Source organism: Equus przewalskii, chromosome 23 (genome assembly GCF_037783145.1).
Source record: "Equus przewalskii isolate Varuska chromosome 23, EquPr2, whole genome shotgun sequence".
NCBI classification, from domain to species: Eukaryota; Metazoa; Chordata; class Mammalia; order Perissodactyla; family Equidae; genus Equus; species Equus przewalskii.
Window position 1 is genome coordinate 8,792,742 of NC_091853.1, and position 26,153 is coordinate 8,818,894.

A 26,153-nucleotide genomic window follows, 5' to 3' on the forward strand; every position below is an offset into this window, starting at 1 on the left:
GACTGAAAACAAACATCTTATTCTCTGAACCTAATATCCCTAGCATCATTTATTTGAGATAAATAGTTTGCTGGAAAAAAGTCTTAAGCTGTTGTTTATGCCAGTGTCAAAAATTAAGAGAAAAGTTGGAAACTGAAGTTTCTAACTAATGTTAATCTTTTCATCTTATTTGAAAATCTTTATTTCTTCTAAAGATTTCGTTATCTATAAATCTTGAAGTCTTTACTTCGTTACCTTCAGATGTGATTACTGAAAAGTTTGTTAATTATTTTATACATCTTTCCAAAGTAGATTAAGTTAAATCATCACAATTTAGATATTTTTCTATGACAATATTTTATCTGAATTTGTGTATCACTTGAAAAAAATTGAGTTAGTGCCATATTTATTATTGAACCTGTTTGTAGTATCTTTTATACTTAAGTGGTACACATTTTGATCAGTAGAGACATTGCCAGCCTACTCTTCACCCCCTGCTGTACCCTGACTAAAAGTTAGATATAAGAGAATCTCTAATCAGAATGCTCTCTCCTTACATTTTTCTGTTGCTGACTTTTCCTTGCTATTCAAATCTCGACTCTCTTTTCATTTTCTCTGAGTCTTTCCCCAAACCACCCAATCTAAAGTGGTCCCTTGATCTGCCTTGCTCTGCCACGTTGCCCTGTGTAGTTTAATTCAAAATACTTATCCCTATCATAGAAAATGCCTTCCTTCCTTTTTTATTTACTCCTTTCTTCCTAGCCCCCAGTAGCATGTAAACTCCTTGAGAGCAGGGACTTAACTGTTTTTTCATTTCTGGTATCTCTAGAGCTTCGAATAAAGCACTCAATAAAATTTTGTTGATAACTGAAGGAAGCAGATATTCTTGCCCCTAACTAGCTTTAAGACTTTCTTTAAAGTTATTTCACTTCATTATGCCTTACTTTCTTCCTCTGGAAAATAGGTGGGGATGGGAGAGGAAAGAGATTGAATTAGGTTGCTTCTAAAATCCCTGCCGTTGAAAGGCCTGCTATTAGCTTAATGTGAGCTTTGAGTTCTGTTCTAATGGCCTTGATGAATTTGTGCTGTGACTTACTTTCTTACTGTCTTCTCTTGAAACCAGTAGTGCATATTTATATTTGCAAGATTACTGACAGCATTGGAGAGTCAATTCTGATTGCAGAGTCAGGTTTCTTGGTGTATCTGGATTATTAAAAAGATTAGGGGCCAGCATGGTGGCATAGTGGTTAGGTTCGCTTCCTCCGCTTTGGCGGCCCGGGGTTCGTGGGTTTGGATCTGGCGGGAGGGGGAAAGGATTAAATCTGCAATATGATTTCATTTTTCTTTTTCTTTTTTTTTTTTGATGAGGAAGATTGGCTCTGAGCTAACATCTGTGTCAGTCTTCCTCCACTTTTCTTGTGGGACACCACCACAGCACAGCCTGAGGAGTGGTGTGCAAGTCTGCACCAGGGATCTGAACCATGAACCCCAGGCTTCTGAAGCAGAGCCACAAACTTAACCACTGTGCCACCAGGCTGGCCCCTATGATTTCTGTTTTGATGATCAAATTAAGATGAGTTTCTTTGGCATATCCAAGTACTAGATTGAACTGATCTTTCTGGTATTTACTATAAATATCAGGAAATTTGAGTCAACTGTTTTTTAAAAACAGGTGTATGCAGGAGAATATTCACAGCAGCCTTGTTTATTTATTTAATTTTTGAGGAAGCTTAGCCCCGAGCTAACATCTGCCACTAATCCTCCTCTTTTTGCTGAGGAAGATTGGCCCTGAGCTAACATCCATGCCCATCTTTCTCTACTTTATGTGTGGGACGTCTGCCAGAGCATGGCTTGACAGCGGTGCGTAGGTCCATGCCCAGAATCTGAACCACTGAACCCCAGGCTGCCAAAGCAGAGAGTGTGAACTTAACTGCTGCCCCACAGGGCAGGCCCAGCTGCACTATTTATAGTAGCAGCATATTGGAAGCAACTTAAATTTCCAACAGTAGGAGACTTTAAGTTATGATACATGTATTCTGAGAATCATTATGTAGTGTAAAATAATATTAAAAAATAATAAAAAAATAAGACTATATTACCATAAAGAAATGCCTATACATTTTAGGAATGGTGAATATAACCATTTAAATTATATTAGAAAAAGATGAGGAATCCACTAAAATCTGATTGTGTTAGAATGATAGGATTGAAATTTATGTAACTTTTATAATGAAGAAAGTATAAACGAAGTCAGATTTTGCTAGCTCTGATCATTTTGTTAGTATAACCAGGGTTGCCCAATTTAGCAAATAAAAATACATGCAATATCTGGGACATACTTATACTAAAAATTGTAGTTTATCTGAAATTCAAATTTAAACTGGGTGTCTTGTGCTTTATCTGACAACTCTAAGTGTAACACATTTTGCTTATAGTTGAATGTTCTTGAGAAATGTTGGGATGCTCTGCTTCCCAAATAATTCTAATTATTGTTTTTAATTCAGTTAAGTTGTTTTTTAAAACTAGGGTTATTTACCTGGGAGAATTTCTCATGGTCTAGTTTTATTTCAGGACTAGTTTTTGGATGATGCTTGAGGGAAATATTCTTCAGTGTTTGATGAGAGTAATTCAAAAACCTTATTATTTGACAAAAACATGATGATAATGGATGCTGCCTGTTTACCTTAGATAGGAGGATGATTTGTTAAGCTACCAGTTTTGAATCTTAAAAATAATGGTATTTCTGCAGTGAAATATCTTTATACGTGTATCTGGAAAGGTGCTTTCCCTGTAGCAAACTTATTCGCAGAATGTTTGAGAGGTCAAGGAAATTAGAATAAGGAGGAAAGGGGAAATAGGATTGTAACTGCTCAGCTTTGAAAACTGGAACTTTTTGTAAGTTTCATATTTGAAGTGAAAATAAAATGACATTTGTAAGAAATTCCAGCAGTTTTCTGAGTCTTAAGGGTGAAATAGATAATCTTCCCACAGAATAAGATGTCAGGACTTTTTGGTTTGAAAAAAATAATATGAAATTTTGGGGTCCAACTGAAGGTGAATCATATGAAGATGAAGATCAGTTTAGTAATCATTGTTAATAGAGTTAATGTATTCAGACAAGGCCTTTGATGTAGTAGGTACTAAGTGTTCACTTAGAGACCCTCCCTCATGGAGTTTATAGATTAATGGGGATGTAGGCAGTTTCACTGCTCTGTGATAAGTATAATGATAGGGCCATATGAGCTGCAGTGCTAGCTCGGAGGAGGGGCATCTTACCCAGAAGAGAGATGATGTCTAACTGAGGAGGAGTAGGAGTTAGCCAGGGAACTTGATAGGGGAGTGCTGGAGGGTGAGAACAGATGTGAAGGCCCAGAGGCAGGGAAGAAGAGCATAGCAAATTTGAAGAATGAAAAAAGGAAGTTCAGTATGGATTGGACAACAGTGTGTATGAGGGAGGGAGGAGAGGAAGTGGTAACAAATGAAGCTGTAAAGGTAAGCAGGGGCCACATAATGCCTTACTGATCATTTAAGAAGTTTGGGCTTTATTCTAAGATAATGTGACATCAGATTTTTGTTCTAGAGAGATTGCTTTGGCCTAGGTGTGTAGAATGAATTTGGAGAGAAGTAAGGCTGGAGTCAGGAAGACAATTTAGAAAATTATTACAATAATCCAGGTAAGTGAAGTAGGGTGGAAGAAGTTAAGTTGGAGAGGAGTGGAAAGATTTAAGAAGTTTTGGTGAGGTAAAATCAATAGGACTTTGTGGTACATTAGATTTAGAGGTGAGAGAGGAGGAGTCACTGATTCTTGGGCAGGTTTACCAAGAGGAATTAAAGGAGGAATAGAGTTTTGGGGGGAAAAATATGGGTTCACGGTTTGATGTCTGTGAGGTAAACATTGGAGGTGTCTGTGGGCAGCTTGATGTAGTTATGAGACTTGAGATGTCTGAGTTAGAAAGGTACTAGTTGAGACTGAGTGAGTAGAGTAGAAGAGGCCCAGAATGGAATCCTGAGGAACTCACTTTTAGAGATGGAAGAGGAAATTTTTTAAAAGAAAAAAAGGATTGTTTCTAAAAACTTACATATTTATATAATTTTCTTCTGTTCACTGGTATTTATTTCTGTCTATTTTGTTTTGTCACATCTCTTTCCTCCATTAGATTATGAGCCCATGGAACAGGACCATGTCTCTTTTGTTCACCTCTGTATGCACAGTACTTGGCACATAGTATGCACTCAAGAAATATTTCTTGAGTGAATAATTACAGTTTTCTCTATTATTGTGTTTCTTTTGTTCCTCATGTGAGTCTTTTAGTTGTGGAAATTTATTTCTGGAATCTCTGTTCTGTTGTATGGTCAGTTTTTCTCTTTAAATCAGTATCATGTAGGTATGTTTTCTTTTAACTTTTCATTATGGAAAATTTCAAATTTGTAAGAAGAGAAAGTAGTTTACTTAATATCCACATAACCATATAAATTTAGCAGTTCTTACACTTGTCATCTTCATCTCTTTTTTTTTTGGTGTAACACTGCAAATTACAGAAATTGATTTATTTTGTCCCTAAATATTTAAACACATCTCTCAAAAATAAGAACGTTTTCTTACATAACCATAATCATATTCTCACATTATCACACCTAACTAAATTAGCAATTTTTTACTATTATCAAAAACCCAGCCTATATTAAAATTTTGCCACTTCTACCAAAAATATCTGTATTAGTCTGCTAGGGCTGCCATAACAAAATAACCATGGACTGGGTGTGGCTTAAACAATAGAAATTAATTTTCTCACAGTTCTTGAGACTAGAAGTCCAAGATCAAGGTGTTGGCAGGTTTTCTTTCTCCTTAGGACTCTCTCTTTGGCTTGCAGGTGGTCACTTTCTCTCTGTGTCCTCACATGGTCTTTCCTCTGTGTGCACATCCTGGTATCTCTGTGTATCCAATTTCCACCTGTTATGAGGGCACCAATCAGATTGGATTAGGGCTTACCCTAATGACCTCATTTTTAACTTAGTCATCTCTTTAAAGGCCCTACCTCCAAATATAGCCACATTCTGATGTACTGGGGATTAGGTCTTCAACATATGAATTTTAGGGGGACAAAATTCAGCCCATAACAAGTCTTTTACTGCTGGTTTGTTCAAATCAAAATATAATCAAGGACCATGCAGTTGCATTTAGTTGTAAATTTCTTACATCCATTTTAATCTACAATGCATCTCTCTACTTTTTCCTTTTTCTTCTCTGGCTGTCCAGACAGCCACTTGTCCTGTAAAATGTCCCATATTTTAATTTGTCTGATTTTTTTCTGTATCCTGTATTTCCTCTAAGCTGAAAGCTAGATCTAAAAACTTGTTTAAATTAAAACATTTTGGGCATCAGTATTCATAGTTGGTGCTGTGTATATCATAATACATTGTCTCTGGAGGCATATGTTTGTCATACTCTTAGTGATGCTGAGATTGATCTCTGGGTAAAGTGGTGACAAAATCTAATTGTTCTATTATAAAGTTTATTTTTTCCCTTGTAACCAACAAGTTGTCTGTGGCACAATACTTTGATTCTAAGCGCCATATAGTTTTGATAATTGTTATTTAGGATAATTTGGTCGCCTGAATGTTATCAGTAGGGGTTGTTATGAATAGTGAATGTTTGCCATTTTTTTGCTTTTCAGCGTTTGAACCCCTTTCCTGTATTCGCCAAATTCCCCTAATTTATGAGTCAGAGCCTTCCTTTTACTAGAAAAGCTGAAAATGTGAGATGCCTTAATTCCAGCCCCCTTTTCATCTAGGGCATGGGTACATACCTAGGTTCTAACAGTGAAATACACCTACCTCCAAGTTTGGACTGGAAGCTAGTAATATAGAGAAGATGGCACTGTACAAAATTCATTCTGGTGCTGCATGGTAGCAGTAGCCACAATCTCATTGAGTTTTAGAAGCAGCAGAGGCAGTGGTTCTAAGTGGGACATCCACCAAGTGCCTATACTGTTGGTAGTGTGGGCTGTGCAACCTATGACATCTGTGCCCAGCAGCAGCAGTAGAGCAGCCATGGTGTCATCACTGGATAGGTTGAGGCATGCTTCGGGGCATGTTCTTGGCTGTGTGGCCCTTATAAGTCAGTTCCTTGCTGTTCTGGAGATACTTTTTAAATGAATTCCTTTCTGCTTAGGTAGCTATAATTTGTTTTTTTTCCTTAATAACTAAGAACTCTGACTGAGAGAAACTCTTTGAAGGGATAATCAGAAGTTGGACCCAGTGTCTTTATAGGTCCTCTTTAAATCTGCAGTTACATTTGTCTACCCATTCTTAGTTTTTAAAGGTCATTTTATATTTATATTCTTGTTTCTTGTTCTCTGAGATATAGTTTGTTATCGATTATTTGTTAAGTTTTAGAAATATTCATTGTAGAAGCATTCATTTATGCCCACTGTGAGCTAAGCTGGAGACAGAAGATTAATAGTCTGCCCTCAAGGAAGATACATCATATAGAGATCTTCATCTTACAGGAAGTTCAGATAAAGTGCATTGGCAATTCAAGTAGGAAGCAGTCATTTGCAGTAGGAGGGGTAGGAGATGATGAAAGAGGTAGCTATTGAGCTGAGTTGAAGGATTGGTAGCATCTAGATGTGGCCAGATGAGAGAGAAAGGGTGCTTTAGGTAAAGGGAACAACGTGACCAAAGGTAAGTTGTTGGATATGTATATGGGGATATTTACTCTATTAGAAATTAAAATTGATAATTTTAAATGCTTATTTATTCATTAAAAATAACAGTAATAACCCACTGCATGTTAACATAAATAACATATGCAAAATATATAATATATAATGAAATATATAATATATAATGAAAAGTAACTATTTCTAAAACAAAATAGTGAGAAAACAGCATCATTTTACATTTTGCAAATCCCTTTATTTAGAATATAGGTATTTGAAGATCTCCTCCAATTCATACAATTTAACCAGAAATAGTAAGATAAACAATGAAGATTTTATAAGGGAGGGGGGATTGAGGTGAGGCTTGTAGGCATTAGATAAACAGGAGGAAATAGAAAAGCTTTACTGTTGAGACCAAACAATATAAACAAAGTTATGGAAAATTGCATATCTCAAGATCAAAAGATTGAAGCAGTTATCATGAATTCAAGTGGTAGAACAAAAGTAAAAATGACTATCTTAGACTGGGGTCTGATAAAGCCTAGAAGATAACTTAAAGACCACGGGACAATTAGTTGGCCAGTAATGATGGGGGGAGTAATAGTAGCTAGCCACTCATTGAATGGTTTCTCTGTTTCAGTTACTGATCTAAGTGTACTACATGCATTCATCCATTTAATCTGCAAATAACCCTAGAACGTCAGTATTATTATTATCATCATCATCATTTTACACATGAGAAACCTGAGGCACAGAAACATTATGTTACTCACCTGAGAGCACACAGTTACTAAGTTGCAGAACTGGCATTTAAACTCAAGCAGTTGAGTTCTAAGATCTGTGCTTTTATGGAGCACACTAAATTGTCCCTTAAATATTAAGAAATAAGATTACATTAGGAGGGGCTGGCCCCGTGGTTGAGTGGTTAAGTTTGCACGCTCCACTGCAGGCGGCCCTGTGTTTCGTTGGTTCGAATCCTGGGCGCGGACATGGCACTGCTCATCAAACCACACTGAGGCAGCGTCCCACATGCCACAACTAGAAGGACCCACAACGAAGAATATACAGCTGTGTACTGGGGGGCTTTGGGGAGAAAAAGAAAAAAAAAAAAAGAAAGATTACATTAGGAGGATGGTACTAGTTTATGAAGGAATCTTAAAGCAGAGGAACTTGAAATTGATATAGGAGGCTTTCAATAACTGATTTTTTTCAGTTGAATTGATTTAAGAAATAATAAAATATTTATTGAGTGCCAGCTATATCTTTGTCAGTTGTTATGGCAAGGATATAAGGATGAGTGTGAGAGAGCCTGTTAATTGTCCTTCAATAGCTGTCTTTCTTTTCTTCTGAAGCGGTAGCATTTTAACCTGGGCTCATGGTCACCCATAATAGAGACAACATTTCCCAGCCTTTCTTGAAAGCTGGAGTGGCCATATAACTAATTCAGGCCATTGGGATATAAGTGGAAGTATCCTTGTAGCACCTTATGGAACTTGGCTTAAGTGATAGGTGGTATACATCCTTTTTTCTTTGATTTGGTCCTCTCCTCAGTCTTACTGCACAAAATTGGGCTTCTCCTACCTGATGTGCATAAAAAAAGCCAGTTATTGTGGCATCAGCTTTTAGGAAAAGAGAACAGCTTTATTGCTAGATCAATCAGCAAGGAGACAGGAGGCGTATGCTCTGAGATCTGTTTCCCTGATTCAGGGCTTGGGACAAAATTTATGGGATGAAGGGCAAGGCTGTCTGAAGTGTGGAGATGCGTGATTGGAGGTAAGGAGAAGTGAGGTAATTGTTGATCTACACAAGCATAGTCAAGCTTCACGGCTCTTCATAAGACTCATGTTGACAAAATGGTGGAGTTTTCGGCTCCTTGATGTCAAAAGGGTCACTTATTGGGTGTTTGTGCAGGCCCAGTTGATGGGTTGGTGGTCTCAACTGGCCTGAACTGGACGAGAGGTCTCAGTTCCTGAAAAACCATTCTTAATTACTCTGTTGGTAAGATGGGGTCAGTTGCACTGGTCCTAGAGAGACCATGCTTACAAATGCCTGTAAAGTGCCAAAGGGAAAAGTGTTAAAAGGAAGAGAATCAAATCTCTTTGAAATATAAATTGTTATAAGGAAGGATTATGGAGAAGCCTGCTCCAATGGCAGAAGGTGAAGGAAAAAACTATTTGCCATAGGAATTAAAATTTGGTGGGCGCAGCAAGAATACCAAAGATGTGTGGAAAACTGTTTAGTAGATTAGTGGTGCTCAGTTGGTGAATTTGAATCTGTTGATTCTAGAGCCCCAGGCCCTCCACTGCTCGCCCAATCCTCCAACCTAGCATTCTCCGTAATTTCACACTCTGAAAGATGATTGACCAGAAAGGGCCATGATTATGCATTCATTCAAAATGTCAGCAAACCTTGGGAATAAAGTGGCAACAAGGCTTTCAAGTTATATGACCAGCCTCCTTTTATCTTCCTGCTTTTAACCCCATGATGCTATTTTTACTTATTTTTGCTTTTGAATAGACTATTTTTCAGAGCAGTTTTAGATTTACTGCAAAACTGAGCGGAAAGTACCGGAGAGTTCTCATTTATCCCCTCTCTCCACTCAGCATCAAGAGAGCCTACCCCACTCTCAACAACAGGCATCAGAGTGGTATATTTGTTACAGTCGAACCTATGTTAACACATCATAATCACCCTAAGTCTGTAGTTTACATTAGGATTCACTCTTGGTTTTGTATATTTTATGGGTTTGGATGAATGTATAATGACTTGTATCCACCACTATAGTATCCTACAAAATAGTTTTACTGCCCTAAAAATCCTCTGTGCTCCACCTTTTCATCCCTCCCCTGTAACCTCTGGCAACCACTGATCTTTTTACTGTCTCCATAATTTTGCATTTTCTGGAATGTTAGATAGCAGGAATTATGTAGTATATAGCCTTTTCAGATTGGCTTTACTTAGTACTGCGCATTTAAAGTTCTTCCATGTGTTTTCATGGCTTGATATCTCATTTCTTTTTAGCAAAGAATAGTATTCCATTGTCTAGATTATTATTTATTTATCCAATCACCTATTGAAGGATATCTTGGTTGATTCCAGGTTTTGGCAATTATGAATAAAGGTGTTGTAAACATACATGTGCAGGTTTTGTAAGGACATAATTTTTCAACTCCTTTAAGTAAATACCAAGGAACATGATTCCTGGATTGTATGGTGGAGTTATGGTGGCATCCCTTCCCTGCTCATATTCTTGTTAGCTGTAGAGGGCAATGATTCTTTTTCTTTTTTGTTTTTTTCCTGCTTTTTCTCCCCAAATCCCCCAGTACATAGCTGTACATTTTAGTTGTGTATCTCTCTAGTTGTGGCATGTGGGATGCTGCCTCATTGTGACCTGATGAGCAGTGCCATGTCTGTGCCCAGGATCCGAACTAGCGAAACCCTGGGCCGCTGAAGCGGAGCGCGCGAACTTAACCACTCGGCCACAGGGCAATGATTCTTAACCTCTTAGGATTCATACACTCCATTGAAATGTGATTCTAGGAATAGGAAGAATCTGGGAGAAATCTGTCAGTGCTCTCTGCCATCCTCTTGTTTCTGATGACAGGATCTGGGAAATGTGGGGAGACCAGGAGATGCTTTGGATCTAACTTCAGAGTCTACTGGTTATGGACTGTTCAGTAAGTAAATATCCCAGTTGAGATGAAGAAAATTGTATGCAGCTTGCTTTGAGAATTATAGAGCTAAAGTACTTTGAAGGATAATTTTAAATTTTATTTCGTTTAGGTTTTACATGTACAGTTGTCCTTCCTTATCTGTGGGGGGATACATTCCAAGACCCCCAGTGGATGCCTGAAACCGTGGATAGTACCAAACCATTTTTATACTATGATCTTTCCTATACTTACATACCTTTGATAAAGTGTAATTTATAAATTAGGCGCAGTAAGAGATTAACAACAATAACTGGTAATAGAACAATTATAACAATATACTGTAATAAAAGTTACCATAGATCTCAGCAACTTCAGCATACGATTTTTTTTTCTTTCTTAAATGGAGAACTTCCACTCTTTCATTTAAAGGAAGCACTTTATGGCTTCTCTTTGGCATATCCAAATTGCCATCATCATTACTCTTGAGCTTTGGGACCATCACTTAATAAAATAAGGGTTAGTCGAACACAAGCAGTGCAGTACTGTAACAGGTGATCTGATAACTAACATGGCTACTAAGTGACTGTAGGCCGGTAATATATTCACCGTGGATCCGCTGGACAAAGGGATGATTCCTGTCCTGGGTGGGACTGTGTGAGATTGCATCATGCTACTCAGAATGTTGGATAATTTAAAATTTATCAATTGTTTATTTCTGGAATTTTCCGTTTAGTATTTTTGGACCACCATTGACCCCGCAGGTAACTGAAACTGTGGAAAGTGAAACCGCAGAGAAGGAGGGACTACAGTAATTAAAATGATTTTTTTGTTTTATTTAAAGAAATATAAAATTATACATTCATATAATTATTTCTTGAAATTTTCTGACTTTATTTTAAAATCCTGAGTAGTATGTGATCATTGTAACAAATTTAAAAGGAGGATATAAGTAAAAAGTGAAATTCTACTTCTCCCAATACATTGTTTAACAAACACACAATTAATAAAAAATGAGCTTATAATAGACCTAGTATATTTTGATTATCTTTCTGTGACAGTTCAGTGGCAGTGTACTGCCACGTAACCCATTGAACTATTTCCTTATTGTCACAAATTTAGATTGCCTCCTTTCTCCCCCTACCCCCCCCCCCCATTGAAAGCAATGCTAATATTATCCTTGTAATGGTATTTATTACCAGTTGGTAATGGTATTTATACCATTACAATTAACCCTTGTAATGGTATTTTCAAATATTGGCAGCTGTTTATCTGGGACAGATTTTTGCAGATGGATCACTGGTTCATTATGTATGTTTACTTTAAAATTTGGTTTAATTTTTTTTTTTTTTGAGGAAGATTAGCCCTGAGCTAACTACTGCCAGTCCTCCTCTTTTTGCTGAGGAAGGCTGGCCCTGAGCTAACATCCATGCCCATCTTCCTCTACTTTATACGTGGGACACCTACCACAGCATGGCTTTTGCCAAGCGGTGCCATGTCTGCACCCAGGATCCGAACCAGTGAACTCCGGGCCGCTGAGAAGCGGAACATGTGAACTTAATTGCTGCACCACTGGGCTGGCCCCATGGTTTAATTTTAATTTTTTTTAGTTCTAAGAGTTAGATGTTGTCTTCTAGTCACTTTTGGACACTAATGCTCAAACTCATTTTCGTAGAGATGCAAGATGTTTCACTGAACAATCAAAGATATTTATTAAATAGAAGATGGTAGGTAGAAACTCGCAAGGATACTTTCTACGTAGTTGAGTTTCAGGTAAATGATGAAGATGCAGGGATAGTTAACCTCACAAAATAATAGCTAATACTCACTTTTTCCATTTTGATTCAAAATTAAGTCAAAATAATTTCTGAAGGATTTAGTGGTGTTCTGGCAAGCAGTTAAATAATTTTAACTACTTTCTAGTGAGAAATGTAGTATTTATAGTCAGTGTTTTTATTTAAAAAGTAATGAATGCATATGGTTAAACTTTGAACAGTTCAGAATGTCTGTATCTTCTGCATAGACCCCTGCTTCCGTTCCACCCCAACCTGCAGAAAAGCTGGTCAGCTCACTCAGAGGCTGACTTGCCAATTTGTCATTATCCATGTACTATTGTTCTCCTTTGTATTTGACCATTTTACTGCTCAATTCTATCTGCTAGTTTAGACATATAAAGGGAAAGGGAAGAAGTGGTCATGTCTAGTAGATGATGGGTTAATTGAAACAGTTGTTTAGGGAATCATGAAAACATAACATATATCCACCTTAAACATGTTAACTTGAAATCTGTGTGTACCTTTATTTACCAAGCTTTTGATGTAGGGCCAATGCTTTTTGGCATTCTGTATTTTGGTCTTTGTTGTATACACCTGACCTGTAGTGCTTCATTTTAGATTTTTTTAGTGCACTTAGAATAAAACCTTAGTGGCCAGCCCCGTGGCCGAATGGTTAAGTTCGTGTACTTTGCTGCGGTGGCCCAGGGTTTTGCCGGTTTGAATCCTGGGCGCGGACATGGCACCACTCGTCAGGCCACGTTGAGGTGGCATCCCACATGTCACAACTAGAAGGATCTGCAACTAAGATATACAACTATGTACCAGGGGAATTTGGGGAGATAAAGCAGAAAAAAAAAGATTGTCAACAGTTGTTAGCTCAGGTGCCAATCTTTAAAAAAAAAAAAAGAATAAAACCTTAAATCTTTAACATGTGATATAAAACTGTACATTAGCTGGCTCTCTGCCAGTTTTGGAGACGTCTCCTCTTCCTGTGGCTTTCTGTGATCAGGTTATACTGACTTTTCAATTTCTGAAACTTACCTTAGGGCCTTTCCACATGCTGTTCCCATAACCTGGAATAATCTTTTTTCCAAGTCTTTGGATGGAGAATCTTATCTCACATGTCCAGTTCTCAGAGAGGCATCCTTAATATTCCAGTCTAAAGTAGGATATCCCACCCCACTACTAGTATCACCCTGTTGTTTTCCTTTATTCTGCTTGGCACATTTGATAAGTATATATTTGTGTTTTTATTTGTTGAATTTATGCCTTTTTCACAAGACTGAAGGTTACATAAAGGCAAGGGCCATATCTCTTAGGTTTACCATGATACGGTAGCCTATCCTTAGAGCAGTGTATGGCAGGTAATAGAAGCTTAAATATTTGTAGACTTAATAAATGTTTAATAATTGCATACGTTTCAGGCACTGTGGGGGTGTTAACTAATAAATACCACTTAGTCACCTTATTGGTAGCCTATAGTATATTTTTAAATGGAAATAGTGTACATCCATATATGCATCATAGGACGTTTAAATTTTTCTGATGGTAATATTAGAACCTGCACATTTTATGCTAAAACAAATAGAATCCTTTTTAAAACATGGGAGAAAATGTTGCTTATCGTTTTAAAAATAGTTGTTCATCTATTTTTCATTGCCACTATCTTGAGAATTCTCATCATCTTGTGGAAAGCTTTGAAAAGCTAGGAAGATCATATGCATATTATTAATAGTTGTAGCCCTTTTTTTCTAAAGTAAAGTTTTCCTGTGACTCTGCATAATATAGTGATACTTGCCCTCTGGAGAACCAAAGAAGTTTAAAGTATAGAACTAGAAGTAGAGCATAGGTAATTAAAGCTAAACTAAGATACTGCAGTTCTGATTCGCTATGTCTTAAGAGCTGTTGCCCTTAATAATATGTGCTAGTGTAAACAGAATGGCAGGCATCGTTTGTCAAGGTTTTCCTTTTTATCCTGGTTTTTGCATGACCAGAAATTCTCTGATTTGAAAGGCTATACTTTTTATAAAGAACTGTGTGCAGTAAGTGTTTAGCGTTTTGTCTTTGTATTAAGTCTGTGGAACTTGGTTCCTTGACTATCAGTGAGTGAATTAACCTTTCAAATCCTATTATACTTGTAACATGGATTTGGGTTTGGTGTTTGTAAAGGTTGTCTAATGTAGTTAAAATATAAAAAAATTTCTCTGTCGAAATGATCTTGCTAGAGAGAAATTATTTTGTTCTTTGAAATACGTAAGTTTAACCCATTCATTCAACAAGTGTGATATTGTCAGGTGGAGTACTATATTCCTTATACTTTCCTGGGAGCTGGAAATACAAAGATGTATAATGTATAGTTACTGTCCGAGAGGAATTAGTTGTGATCGATGAGCTGGACACATAAATAATTGTGTGGTATGATAACTCCTGGAGTAGGAATATAAATTAGCATAAAATGTTGCAGAAGCACTGTAGAGGGAGGGATTGACTCTTTTTGGAAGGATTGGAGAAAGTTTCTAGATTTGTTAATTTAGACAAATCCAACTGTTGGGATTTTACCCTCCCAAATTTGTGTAAAATAGGGCGTTTTAAACTACTTGCAAAGAACCCCAAAGGCAGAGGAGAGTAAGAGTACCTCTTGGAAGTTCAGGATATACCTCAGAGCATCTTGAAAATTTCTTGAATTCTGCTTTAAGAATTTATGTGAATGTTGCATTTTATGGCATACTGATTATATAAATAGATATTTTAATAGCTACCAGAAAAGAAAAAAACATTCCCTCCTGGTTTATTAATTTTGGAAAACTGGGGTGAATGAGGAGAGCTTACACTACACACCAGGCTTAGCATTCACCATCATTTTCTTAGTGTATCCCCAGCATGTCTCGGTTTATGCCTGGGGGGATATTTGTATACTGGCTTGCGGAAAAAAACATTGGTCAGTGAGATTAGTGAACATTTCGTGCTTCTTCCTTTTATCTGTAGTGTAGCCTTGGGAAAATTATTTAATTTGAGTCTGTTGCCTTTGTAAATTGGGCTAATTATGTGTACCTATACTTTTATTGGAAGGAGATTTTGTAGAAGCTGCTCATTAAATGCTGATTGCCTGTTTCCTCCTTTCCCTCCCACATTCCTCTTGCTTGCTTTCTCCTTGGCTTTACCCCTGGTCTTATAACTGCTTTGTGTGCCATGATCAGCTTGCTTATTGCCTTGCTGGTCTTTATCAGCCACTGAACAGAGAACAATACTAGAATATGCTTGGGGCATAACCAGGGAAGTTTCTGAAATAACAGAAGAGTTGAGTCTTGAACATTCAGTACACAGGGAAATGATCAGATTTGGCTCATTTCAAAGTAAGCAGAGGTCTAGGAAGGCTTCTATATTAATGAAGGGAAAGATAGGCCAGACTATAAAGTTTGGGATTAGAGTGTGGGACTGAGTGCACTGATAGAGTCCAATTTCTGAGCAGCAACAAAAGCTGGTGGTGTTGACTTAATTCTTTTCAAAATGGTCAGAGTATTAGACCAAATGGTCTGAAGATTTCATAGATTGAAATAAGTGCATGTTGAAAAATAGATTATTTCTGAAACCTTACAGTAAACATAAAAAGAAGTTATGTTACTGGCTTAATTTTGTAAATGATAATACCCATCCCTGTGGTTCTCTTGATGTTGTTAGTGTGTTTCATTAAAGACAGCTGCTTGATCTCAAGCCCTGTTTCTCTGACTGTACTGCACATGTCAACTGGAGATTCAGAATGGTCTAATTAAGTCACTTCTGCACCTGTCCAAGTTCTTAACTAATTGAGAACAGAAATGAGGAGCCAAATATGGCAGAAAATAAGTTTTGAGCTTTATTAGTAATAAAGTTGGATTGAAAAATGTGGTGAGGATTTATTCCAGTATTGCATTCTTCCTAGCAAGAAGTGAAAGCCCCCACATAGAAGTAGGAGAACAGAAGAATAGGGTTTTCTTTTCAGTGCAATGAGTCATGACACCTGCCACAGCCACTGTCCCTTCAGATGGAAACTTTAGGCAAGGAACTAGGCAGGCATGTTTTAAACCATTTAACTTGGTCTCCTCCCTGCCCCCCTCCCCGCCCCTCCCACTAGCCTTGAGATGGATAGCTGACCTATGGGCAGTTGCTGTAGGAGACAGACCACTACAAAGTGAGATTGATTTGGTTGCTTCAAATCTGGACTCCATATTTAATTAACCATATTAACTAGAACAAATGATTTTATGTTTTTTTTTTGAGGAAGATTAGCCCTGAACTAACTACTGCCAGTCCTCCTCTTTTTGCTGAGGAAGCCTGGCCCTGAGCTAACATCCATGCCCATCTTCCTCTGCTTTATACGTGGGACACCTACCACAGCATGGCTTTTGCCAAGTGGTGCCATGTCTGCACCCGGGATCCGAACCAGTGAACCCCGGGCTGCTGAGAAGCAGAACGTGCGAACTTAACCGCTGTGCCACCAGGCGGGCCCCTGATTTTATCTTTTGAATGTATTCCTTCATTTGTTAGATGGGATTACAATTAGTTCAGTGATTGTTGTGAACATAAAAAGATAACTAAAATTTAGCTCAATTCTGTTTGATTCATAGTAAGCATGTAGTAAATAATGGTAATAAAATAATTGTTATTTATGAGTTATAGTAACTTATTCCCAACAAACTATACCTTAACCATTTAAATCTTTAAAAATTGCAACTGCCACATTAAACACTAGTATGAGATACTTGTTACATTCCTAAATTGTACTGCTAATAGAAAATGTGTATCCTTTCAAATTAATACTTACTTCTTTGACGTACTCATTTCATGAGAGCAAACGGCTGCAATTGCTTTTATACTGATGTGCCCTTATATTGCAGACTTGACCATATGAGTATTACACAGACCACCAGGTATAGATTTTCATTTTCTTGTCAGAATGAAATCTCAATTATATTCTCCATATTTTGGGAGAAGGGAGCATGTGGGTTAGCTGTGCATTAGTGAACACTTGTTTCTTTTAAGTGCCTTAAGTTTCATTTGAAATTGGAGGTTTAATTTGTTTGAGTCAACATTTTGATATTTTGGAAAAAAAGGTATTATTTATATCGGTGTGTAGGAAAACACACAAAAAAGCATTGACCTGCCTTAAACTTTATATGGATGCCTTGCACATAATTATTTCTTAGTAATATTTCTTGACTGGCCTCTTTCTGTATGTTCATTCACTCAGCTACATTAAGGGAGAGCCTATGGTACTTCATTAAGATTTGAATATGTGTAACAGGATAAATAGTGTCTTTATTTATGGAAGAAAATAAGGTTGAAACATACAACTAAACATAGGATTAGTTGTTTACAGTCTGTTTGATGCTAGAAATTGTAACAAGGGTGGGGATTCCTGGTACTAAATTGTATTGTTCTTTGGGTAGAGAATTCTGGAGCTCTTCTTGGACCAGTTACTGTTTGCTGATTTGGTTTTAAAAATGTACATGAAAAAAGCCATTTAAGACATGGTTTTGCTGAGTTTCCTAAATTGTCCGCATTAAACCTTTCCCTCCCTCACTCCCTTCTTTTCCCCTCTCTCTCTCTCTCTTTTTTCTTTCACTACTTATGACATTTTATTTTAAAAAATTATTTTGCAGAAGTTATGATGCATTGTGAAGTATGCTAATTTAAGATTTTGGCATTTGAAAGGTAGAAAATACTTCATAGTGGAACTGGACTGAAAGGACAGCAGTTCCTGCAGGGAGTGCCTATCCAGTACTGGTTGGAAGCCAGAAAGTGAAGAGAGAGGTACTAGAAGTTAGTATTTAGGCTGCTAGAAACTGCCTTTAACTGCAGTTAAATGAAGATATTTTCATTGAACCCAGCCTTGGTCCTTTGTGATGCCCTTGGAGATCCTCACTGCCCAGATCACCTCCCTCTCTGTGCTCTCCTTTTCTTATTGCCAGGGCGCACAGGAACCTTCTACAGCATGTGTAAATACATTTCTTTGTGACCTAGGGTTTGGGACACTCTTGTACTTTTGTGAAGCAAGGAGGATATTGAGAATTTTTTCCTCCCAGTGTACAATGTATAGTTCCTAGGTAGCTATATATGAAATATGATAGATTACAATTTACTTCAGATGTAGTACTTGAGTTTTATTTCTGGATATATCAAATATGGGTTTCATTTCTGTGTTTCTCCAACTGTTTATTTTCATCATTCTCTTGAAAGAACACATTGAAATGTGTTCTTGGGTTACAGAAGTTTGAGATATTTTGACAAGACTTTGATAAGTTGGAAAAGATCTCATCCTTTCATTTTCTAAACTTTTTATCTCCCACTACTGGTTGGTCATAACATCAGGTGTTAATTGAAGTTGTGTGCTAGGGCTATTATGCAAGGCTAATATTTAGCATATTAGGTACAAATTACTTAAATGACACACGTAGATAAAAAATACAGTCAGGGGCAGAATTTAAGGTGCTGAGATGGGCTTTGACTAGTGGGAAGAAAGTTATTTGCTGGTATTTGAAAAAAAGAAGTGAAGTTCAGATGTAGAGTTTACTGTGGTTTCTGTGTTGATTTTCTTGGAAACGATTTTCTATTTCTAGAACTTGGTTTAAAGGTGGTAATTTTGGTATAAAATATTTGACTTTTTATCTGAGTTCCTTTGTTCAGAAGCAGGAGAGAATTCTTGCCTCATATTTTTACCTTTAGGAGAAAAGCACAACAAATAACATTTAGCTGTGTGTTAAAAAGATAAACTAGGTAATTTAAGTGGGGAAAAAGACACCTTTGACTTCTCACTTTGTGTTTGGGTGTTGGTTTACAGTTGTTAAATTCCCAGGTGTAAACTTCGGGAATCAGGAAGGGATTGCGTGTATAAAGTAGCATGACTATGTTTATGGCTATATATTTACTCTCTGGGCCTAATTAGGAACAAATTTTATTTTGTATTTATAACCTGTGCTATATTTTTTATGGTAGAAATACTTGTTTATTTAATTGTTATTTCAGCTGAAACTTAACTAGATTAAAAGAAAATACCTTTGGTTAAACTGAACTTCGAATCTCCCAACAATATGGTAATAAAAAAAATGCTTTGGGAAAACCGGAGTTTATCTTCCAAACTTAACTAAAGAAGTGAGACTCATGTTGGAGGGTCTATACCAACTTTTAATTTACTAATTCATAGAATTAGACCAAATGTTTTGTACATTTCTACTTGCTTGAAGCTTGTAGACGGTTGGAGTGCTTTTTTGTATATAAGTTCTGACAGTGGCTTTGTAGTGCAACGGTAATTGGACTTGGGAACCAGTTAGATCACTTTACTCACCTCTTTCACCTAAAGGACTTTTACTTCTTGGTAGGATTTGGTTCTGGGATAAACGTATAGCTCAGTACTAGCTAGAACTTTCTTTTAATGCCTTTCTTCCATCTCATCTTTGTAAAAATCATTATGGAGTTGACAATTGTTATCCTGATGACTGAAGTTGTGGAAGGCTTGAGTATTTTAATTCAGATAAGACTGATTTTAGTGGCAGATATTTTGACTAGATATGAGGGTAGTATTTTATTTTTCTCTCCTTAAAATCAGCAGATTATGAGGGCTCTTCCTAAGATTTTGAAGGTAATTATTGACTGAGTTGTAGGGAGAAAAAACTTCTCAGATCAAATAATGAGTGGTTCTCTTTTAACTTCGTTTTCTTTTTTGTTTTGTTTTTGTTAAGTTTACTTAGAAGCTGCATATTTTGTGGCTTGCAATGTGATTTGAAGACCCAGTAATAAGAAGAGTTGTTCAACCTCCTCTAGAAGAATGCTTCTATTTCTGAAACTTACGTGCACTAGTGCTGTCCCTTTAATTCTTATGTTTTGAAATATTCTCATTTTTATTTTGTATTCAAGTTCAGTAACTGGCTAGGATAAATGGTTTGCTCTAAGAGTCTAAACAATATTTTGAGAGAGTGGGGAAGAATTGTTTGGAAGTGCTGAAGTTTTTGTTTTCCTTTATTTTAAAAGAGATCCACAAGTAAGTGGCAGTTTGAGAAACTGCAGGGACCCTCAGCATAGTTGTAGGTACTAGGGCCTAAAGACTCCACAGGTTTGACTTATCTCTAAATTCCCAGCTTTAAGTGTTAAGTATATAGTAGGCTTTGGTAAATGTTTGAATTAATGAATCCATGGTATGCACATTAAAAAAAATTCTTTGGCACATTTTGGGTAAGTATTTAATTATCTTTCTTCCATTTTTGGGAGTCATCTTCAGAATATATGACACATTATAGTTGCTTCAGTTTTTCAAAGTTGGAAAGACATGACTAGCCATTCATAGAAATTTTTAGTTTTTATTCAGTGTTCCATGTTCTTGTATTACTTTTTTGTTAACCAATTGATCATTTAAGTGTTTCTCAAATAATTCAAAGATAGAATGACTAGTTTCTGATTTCCAAAGTTATTCCTGCTCTTAAATATAGGAGCTCTCTGTTCTTCTCCAATTCAAGATCCAATTCCAAGATCTCTTTCTTTGATCTAAATATGTCTCTTGAAATTCCCTAGATTTTAAGATATGGCATAGTTCAAGAATGGTCCTTCGGAAAAGACCTGGGTTTGCATCTCATTTCCAGCCCTTACTGGTTGTGTGGTTCTTGGGTGAGTTACTTAATTCCTTTTTAATCCCAATTAACAATTAAATTAATGGACAAATATAAAGCCCCTGGCAGAACAACCGATAAATAGTAAAATGGTAAATGCTAATAATAACTACCAACTTTTGGCTATATGTTTACTAAAGGAAAAGCAGAGTTAATCACACAAATTTAGCATGTGTTGCACTTGAGGAGGAAGGAAGATTATACAATTGGTAAAACTGTGGCAGCACGGTAAATTTCTATTTTTAAGGTGTTGTGGACTCTCTAAATTTGTCTTCTGGATATAGGCTACTTTTTCTCTTAAACTCACCATCTTAAAAAGTCACTGAGGGGCTGGCCCTGTGGCTTAGTAGTTAAGTTTGGCATGCTCCGCTTCAGTAGCCCAGGTTTGCTCATTTGGATCCCAGGTGCAGACCTACACCACTCATCAGCCATGCTGTGGTGGCAACACACATATAAAGTGGAAGAAGATTGGCACAGATGTTAGCTCAGAGCTGATCTTCCTCAAGCCAAAAAAGAGGAAGATTGGCAACAGAGGTTAGCTCAGGGCTAATCTTCCTCAGGGAAAAAAAAATAAAATAAAGTCACCAAAGTGACAAACTAAAAGTCTCTTTTGGTTGAGGAATAGTAGGTGCTGAACATTTAAAATTCTAGGGTTTGTTTAGTTGTACTTGGAGAGATTATATAAGAGAAGGAGAAAGAAAAGTGCATAGCACAGTGCCTGCTATATAATAAGCTTAATAAATGGTAGCAGTTGTGTGTGTGTGTGCGCGTGCACATGTGCATCTAGTGGTTAAGAATATGGCTGCACTGATCAGCTTACCATACTAATCTTGTGACCTTGGATAAATCATTTAATGTTCTATTGTTTCTTCATTTATAAAAATGGATTAATACTAACTCTATGTTATATTGTGAAGGTTAAATGAGATGGAATATAAAGTGCGTAGTACAAAATAAACACTCAATAAATGTTAGATATTATTATTATGTACTTTTTCTTTTGAGAGGCATCATTCCATAGTGGAAAAAGCAAGATTTTTGGAGTCTGGTTGAGTTGATTTTGAGTTTTGCCTCAGCTATATACTAACACTGTGACCTTAGGCAAATTACTTAACAACTGTTCTTTTCCTGTTTTCATATCTATAAACTGAGGATAATAGCTACGTTGTAGAGTTTTTGGAAGTATTATAAATACATAGATACTCAGTAAATGGTAATTATTATAGGCATGATGCCTGTAATTCGGGTCAATAGTATTTTCTTGGGTTGGCAATGTGAGCCAACTGGCTAGATTTTTCCCTGATGCTGATGGCTATCTGAATTGAGTACTTAGTCTACAATCAAGTCAGTTGTGCTTTTTCTATAACAATAAGACTTTGTAAATAACAGCTTAATATTTATTTATAATTTTTTCATATGCAATACAAATTAATGTATATTAGAATGTAGTTTTTCATATTCTCTTAATTATTTTTGTAGAACAAAGGTAAAAGCAACATCAGTTTGAGCTCAGGATAAAGAGATGCTATTCTGACTTCCCCTAGATGCTTTCTGCCCTATGTATCCTGGAAAAGAGAAATCCTGCTCATGTGGAGTTGTTTCTAGGATGTAGAGGCTTTATAGAAAAGTGACAATCATCTGCCTGTTTGAGGTAGACAACCTAGAACTTGTCTTCCCTAGACAACACAGAACTCCTCATCAAAAGTGACGGGTGACTCTTTATTTTCACATTCTTTGTTGTATGAACATAGCTGTCAGTGGGATCAGGCAGCTCAGCTCCCAGCTTAGGTCTGCAGAGCATGAGCAGTTTCCTGCAAGAGAGGATCCGTCTATTAGAATTTACTGAGCACAGTGACTAATGTGAAAAAACCAGATGATCACCCACTCTCAACTGAAACCACAGCAGCCACTCACAGGGTTCTCAGATGTAGAAACTGTTTGTGGAGAACGTTAGCAAAGGGTTTACGTGTTCGTTCAGATATTCAAATCTCATGGCTTATTAAGGGGACAAAATATGTACTTGTTTGTGCCCCGCCTCCTCTTTTTTGAGAAAAGAAATCTTGGGATATAGAGAAACTACAGCTTAATAGCAGATTCTTGCTAAACACAAAATTTCTGATGAATAACAGTCATTTTACATATGTTTTCCTTATATTTCTGGAAAGTTTTGCATATAAATGTCCATTACACTGTTTCTTTTTAAAAGATACAATTCACATACCCTAAAATTCACCATTTTAAAGTGTACAGTTGGGTGGTTTTTAGTATATTCACAAGGATGTGCACCACTATCTAATTCCAGGTAGAGTATACATTTTAAAGAAAGAGTATCTTTTTCTTATATTTTGATTAGCCTACCTCTGTTTTTCTTTTCTACTTTAAGGAAAATCTGTTTTGTCTTGAGCTTATATCTGACTTTCTGTTAAGTTTGGAGTTCTACTGTGGTTTCAGTTGAGAGTGGTTGATCATCTGGTTTTTTCACATTAGTCACTGGTGCTCAGAAAGTTCTAAAAGCTGGATCTTCTCTTGAGGGAAAACTATTTTACCAGTTTCAAGAAGTCCTCAAACATCTATCTCTGCATTAATTTCATTCTTTACTTCACAAAAAGGGAAGACAGACCATAATATCATTTTGAATGACTTTGCCATAGTCTGAATAAATGTTTTTTTGATAGTGGAGCATTTGTTTGTTAATTTAGTCAGTCTTTTCTCTTGAATGACTAGTTAAGTTTTAATATAAAAATTATTTTTTATAGACCAGCTAAAGGTGATAATTTTCCTTACCTAGCAATTCATAATACTGTCATGCAACCATTTTATAAATTGCTGTAGATCTCTTAATTAATTACCTTCATTCCTAGAGAAGCTTTACTTCTCTTTCCAGCTGAACAGTTTCATTAAGATTTGTACAGGGCATTATAATTTTTCAACATATTTACTTTCCTTGGACAACGAAAATATGTGTTTATGTAACTTTCTGTACACAAGTAGATGGAGATCAACACTAGATAGAGAATTTAGTGTTGTCTTCTTTGTCTAGCCTATTATATGTCTTAGTAGCTGGGTCTCTGAAAAATATTTTAAGTGTTGTTTTCCAATTTGCTGTTATTTTCAATCCAAACTAAAGTGTAATTATCTCAACTGCAAAATATGTCTCTTCAGGTTCTTTAGCTTCTAGTGAAGTAAAAACTTGTTCACTTTTTTTAGAGCCATTGTTTACCCTTTCCTTGACACCTGAGATCTCTTATAGGCCTCATATCTATCTATATACCATACTGTCCAGAGGGAGGACAGCTTCTCTCTCCTCTCCAGTACATTCTCTTGTGGATTTAATCTGATGCAACAGTTTAGTTCTTATATTCTTTCCCGAACAGTTGTCAGGAAAATAACATGTTAATTGGCGTAAGACTTAGTGACCCTCTTGGAACAAAGCGTTAAAATAACAGGTGTTAAGTTTATTGGCTTAGAGTTCAGTTAGAGACCCCCCACTTCTGCATGCTTAACCTCCCTCTCCTGAGGCTGGGGATTGGAGCTGCTACGCAGCTAGGGAAGAGATGGAATAGATGCTAGAAAACATTTAATAACATGTTTACTGATCATTTGTCTTTTTATGTCCTTTATTTTCTATTGGAGTATTTATCTTCTTACTTATTTCTAATAGCTTGTTATGTATTTAGGATAATACCATTTTGTCATGTTTCAAACTTTTGCTGTTAAATTTTGTTCATATTATTTAGTATGCATAAGAATTAAATTTCTGTGAAGTTAAGTTTATCAGTCTTTTCCCTTATGATTTCTTCCTTTGCTTTATGCTTAGTTCTTCCCCACCCTGATATCAGAAATAGCCATATATGTGTATATATATTTTTCCCCCCCATGTCATTTAACAAAGAACCAAAATCCTTTTGACATTTTTTTGGAGTTTGGTTTCAGGTAGGGATCAAAATTGATTTTTTCCGTAGTAGCCAGTTGTCCCATCGCCTTTTATTGAATAATCTCTCCTTCCGTTCATGTTTTGACTAAACTTGTCATTTCTCCAGTGCTTTGTAACATGCCACTTTTATCCTATATCAAATTGTTCTTTATACTGGTAGGCTCTTGAATTCTCTCTTTTATTTCTTTGATTTGCCTGTGATTTCTTATACCAGTATTACATAATTCCAATTAATCTATCATCCACTATCTGGTAATATACCGCCCCCCCCCCCACATTTTCTTGATTATTTCCCCCCATTTTTTCTTCCAGATGTTGATACTACCTTATATTTACTGAGTGAATAATATGGGTCAAGTTTTTTACATGTATTAGCACGTTCAGTCCTAATAACAACCCTATGATGTTGGTGTTATGTCATGATTTTACAGAAGCAAAAATCAAGATGCAGATAGGTATAATACTTAAAGATCACATTAAGCTGAGGAACCAGGATTCAGACCCAGGCAGTCTGGCTGTAGAGCTCATGCCCTTAATCATCATCCTAAAACTTAGATTATTTTGTCAAGTTTCACAAGAACTTCTTTTTAAAATTTTCATGGAATTAGATTGCACCTGTAAATCAACTTGGGGAGAACTGGCATCTTTACCATATGTAGTTTCATAATGGTCTGTTTTCTGAATTATGCATCCTGGAACATTATATGTATCTCTATTTGTTGGAAGTTTTTGTGCACTTCAGTAAAGTTTACTAGTATTTTTTGTAAATTCTGTGTATACATAAGAAGTCTATTGTTAGATACTTATTTTATTGGCTATCATGAATGGGTTCCTCCCATCCTCTTTTTGGTGTAGAGTAATAAGATGCAGCTGGCCCAAAAGAAAGCTGTTGAATTAGTCTCTTTTATATCTGGCAGATTTACTTAATAATAAAAACAATACTGATTATCTCTTATCTTCATGGAGAATATATTTCAGAAAATATTTGTAAGTTAAATGTCTAATAGTAATATTGATTTGTGTGTGTGTGTGGGTGGGGCAGATGTATTCGTAGGTAGCTAAGAAAGTGTGAAATCTCTAGATAGCAGATACAGTTTAAGGCTGAGGGAAGTCCTGTAGCTGGTTGATATTCTTTCCAGAGACTCAGGGTCCCTGAGAGGGAGGCCCAGTGACTTTCTTACTGCCTTGGTGACCAGGAAGCCTTTGGATGGGACCACACACCTGTCCTTAGTAGTGGTGAGGGTAGGAATTTTACTTTATGGGCCCTGCTGCAGAAGAGATCTGGTCTTTTGCCTCTGGGGCAGATGATTTTACCATAGAAGAACCGGAAATCATCTTTGCCCTGTGGATATGTGTTACTGCATTTGGCATAAGAAAGGCAGGCTGAGTGTGTCAATATATAAAGTAAAAAACTATGAAATGTGTGAAAGTAGAGAAATGTTTGTCATAATGATGACTGGCATTGTTTTGTGTACTTAATCTGTCCCAAGAGCTGTGTTATTTTTCTGAAATCTCTT

General features: G+C 36.5%; 1 protein-coding gene across 15 annotated transcripts in view; it reads left to right on the forward strand.

Moving 5' to 3' along the window:
• Positions 1 to 26,153, forward strand: part of RABGAP1L (RAB GTPase activating protein 1 like) — a 675,876-nt gene that overhangs the window by 14,457 nt on the left and 635,266 nt on the right. For 2 of the 15 annotated variants that reach the window (XM_070590933.1, XM_070590940.1), the window contains exon 2: positions 10,246 to 10,318. The exons of the other annotated variants lie outside the window; for them this stretch is intronic. In XM_070590933.1, the coding sequence (XP_070447034.1) occupies positions 10,307 to 10,318 (12 nt within the window). In that variant the 5' untranslated portion in view covers positions 10,246 to 10,306. The remainder of the gene's footprint in view (positions 1 to 10,245; positions 10,319 to 26,153) is intronic. 15 annotated transcript variants of the gene reach the window in all.